General features: G+C 49.0%; 2 protein-coding genes across 2 annotated transcripts; both read right to left on the reverse strand.

Annotated features, from left to right (window-relative positions):
• Nucleotides 1-1245: 1245 nt before the first annotated feature.
• MAA_11521 (C2H2 finger domain protein) lies at nucleotides 1246-1584 on the reverse strand (the record flags this gene model as incomplete). The annotated part of the gene is made up of 1 exon (XM_011413516.1): nucleotides 1246-1584. The coding sequence occupies one exon, from the start codon at nucleotides 1582-1584 to the stop codon at nucleotides 1246-1248; it is 339 nt and encodes a 112-aa protein (XP_011411818.1).
• A 220-nt stretch (nucleotides 1585-1804) lies between these two features.
• Nucleotides 1805-2692, reverse strand: MAA_11522 (C2H2 transcription factor; the record flags this gene model as incomplete). The annotated part of the gene is made up of 1 exon (XM_011413517.1): nucleotides 1805-2692. The coding sequence occupies one exon, from the start codon at nucleotides 2690-2692 to the stop codon at nucleotides 1805-1807; it is 888 nt and encodes a 295-aa protein (XP_011411819.1).
• Nucleotides 2693-2988: the final 296 nt, after the last annotated feature.

Raw genomic sequence — 2988 nt, forward strand, 5'->3', positions numbered from 1 at the left:
CAAACTAAGTGCCTCCGTGACTTAGCTGGCGCGGTTTTACACCTATTTTGATTTTGATGTGTTTTAGTGTTTTGTGGCTGTCCTAGACTTTGGTGGCCTGCTGGGTGGTGCGACTGCACTCAGTTAGCAAGCCGCGTGGCGCTTTGAGCAACCGGTATCCAACTTTCCCTGTACATGCCCTTGCACCCAGGTAACGCGCAGCCGCAGCTGCCTTAACATACAGAGCGGCCGCCAACGACCAAAGACACGTCGCAGTCCCCAACAAAAAGCGTCCATTGGTAGAGTTGTCCGGTAAGGCTTAATCTGCTGACTAAACAAGCAGATTTGATATGATTTCTAGACGCTACAAAGTCACAGATATCGAAAGTTTAAAAGACCATGAAGATATGAAGTCTTTTGCAACAATAATATATATGGTATGAACAATCTGGATGAAGAAGCGAGGTCGGAAGAGCAAAAAAATTGTAAACAAAGCAAATGTAAGTATGAATCTCGTAACGTGACACCATGGGTTACAGACACCCTCATAATTCTTTAGGGTAATGATTCAAGAGGAGTAGAGCCCAGTCCAGGTCTTCTGTTGGGGGGTTTCGGGACTTTGTCCAAGAGTAAGATTCGGATTGGGAGTAAAGCCATTTCAGCAACGGCTCCTAGAGCTGCGTAGGAAAGTTGGTTTGAACATCGTATTGTGGCAGACACTGAGACACTACGTTCTGAGGCATTGATATCTACGATTTCTTCCCAAGTTCATTAAATTCTTCTTTTTTCTACACCGCGGGAAAGTCAATTATCAATATTTAATACTTTCGGAATACTTTCGGAATACTTTCGGAATACTGTCGGAATACTGTCGGAATACTGTTGCCATTGGCTACTGCATTGGAAAACTTGCTGTGCGTTTAAATCAGCAGAAGTTGCCTCATCCGTCAACAGAAACTAGAAGCCATTGATGCCAATAGAGGATAAGGTTTTCCTCAGAATTCGGAGGGCTTTGTCTATAGGACGCTTGCGGCCCATGGGCTCCCTATAACTTTCAGGTTCTAGTATGACTCGACAGGCTTGTGTCACGGACTACAATCACAATGGTAGCAAAGTACTCAGTCGTGATCAGCGGTCTTCAGAGCTGATTTGCTTCTGCCTATTCGCACCAACCATAGTACGTAATACAAAGGAGGAAAAGACAAGAATCGCTTAGTAGCGCAGGACTGTAGGTATGCATGCGGGGACGAACATGATATCGGCCCTTCACCCCAAAAGTATCGTATCTATGACGAGAATCATCTCCTCGAGCTCCTTGAAACCTGTAGCATCTGGTTCACGCAGTCGCTTTCTGCGTCGTCTCTTTTTCCGCATCGCTGTTTCATTCATCTTTTTCTGTATGCGCTCGAGCACATATCTGGCCCATTTCAGATGGCCCTTGTCCGGCCATGTCCAATTGCCCTCTCCATTCTCCCAGAGATCGAGGATCCGCCTCATTTTTGGGATGAAATCCGGTGTGATGGGTTCGTTTGTGAGATGGGGAAACCACAGCTGTAGGAGAGTCAGCGCCAGTTGCTGGAGAATATTTCGGCAGTCGTGGTGCATGGTGCCCGTCATCAAGGTACGCTTTTTTGTACCAGGTGCGTGAAGAAGGCCGGCCGGCATCAAGCCCGTGTCGCCTTCTTCCAAAACCAGGACCACTGCCGCACTCGCGTATTTCCCGGCCGAGCAGTACTCGTAGTGGTCTTTGAGCTGCCATCCAGGCCACAAAGGCCAGAGTTTGTCACCTTCCTCGTTTGTGAAGATTGTCAAAACTCCGTACAGATCATTGTGAGGTCAAAACTCCGTACAAATCATTGTGAGGCGTGGATATGGCGCCGAGGCTCCCCAACAGTTGGAACGTAGCAGTCTTGTTCAACCCCTCACGACTTCCGCTTGCGCCCACGTCAATGGCCGAAAGGTCAATAAAGTAATGAAGTCCTGATATGCTGGGGTGCACGGGGTTCGGCTGGTACCCGTCCAACCCGAGGAGGTTCACGGGTCCGTTCGACTCTTTGAGGAAGAGCTCAACAGCCTTGTCGGAATCTAACCTCTTCGGTATCCTTCCTTCAGCGGCAGGTTTTCGATAAATGTGAACGTCAAGTTGCTGCCGAGTCTTCAGATACTTCACGTACTCTTCAAGCCGCAGTCTATCGCCAACAGAGTGGTTCAAGTCTCTGGGAATGAGAAGCGGGAGCTTCAAAGGACCGCGACCCAGGATTGTTCGAGCCTCTTCCCATGAGCAGATGACAAAGTTGTCTGTGGGATGGCTGTAAGCCGACTCGGAATACTGGCCAAGGTACTGTTCCGCAGTGATCGGTTTGCCCACTGCAGTGATCGGTTTGCCCACAGTCGCACCATGCAGGACATTGCGGCGATATTCCTCATAATCTTCTTTCTCTCGGGTACCTTCTTCTGCAGCAGAGCAAATGTCATTTACAATTGCTTTGAATTCCTCCAGCGCCGATATTGCTCTGTGCTGGTATTGCCTTATGATGTCTTCTGCTGAAGAGTCGCTCCCTACATCCAAAACAGCCTTGTCAAACGGTGCAGAATGGGTCGGTACCCGGTTACTTTGACCAGAACAATTGCGCTGATGGTGATTCCGATCCGATGAAAGGTATTCGACTGCACAATTCTGGCACCTCTCATGGTCCTTTTTCTCGTGTCTCATATATTCATCCTTAGTCCTAAAAAACGAGCATTCGCAACGTCTGCACCTGTATTTCCCGCAGGCTAGAGGATGCGACTTCGCCGCGCGGCCCCAGAACCAGCGATTGCAAGACTCTCTGCACCAATAATGTGGACGGGCTGAATGTTGCTTTATGGACGATAATTCGAACATCTGCCCACACGTATGACACCGCCGACTTCGGCCTTCTTGATAAGTTTGCCCTCGTCGAGGTACAGGCATAGTGGCACGCGTTGCTGGGAGACTTGAATCACAAGCACGCTGCCACGAAGAGGAAA

Source organism: Metarhizium robertsii (genome assembly GCF_000187425.2).
Source record: "Metarhizium robertsii ARSEF 23 chromosome Unknown MAA_Scf_9, whole genome shotgun sequence".
Taxonomy (NCBI): Eukaryota; Fungi; Ascomycota; class Sordariomycetes; order Hypocreales; family Clavicipitaceae; genus Metarhizium; species Metarhizium robertsii.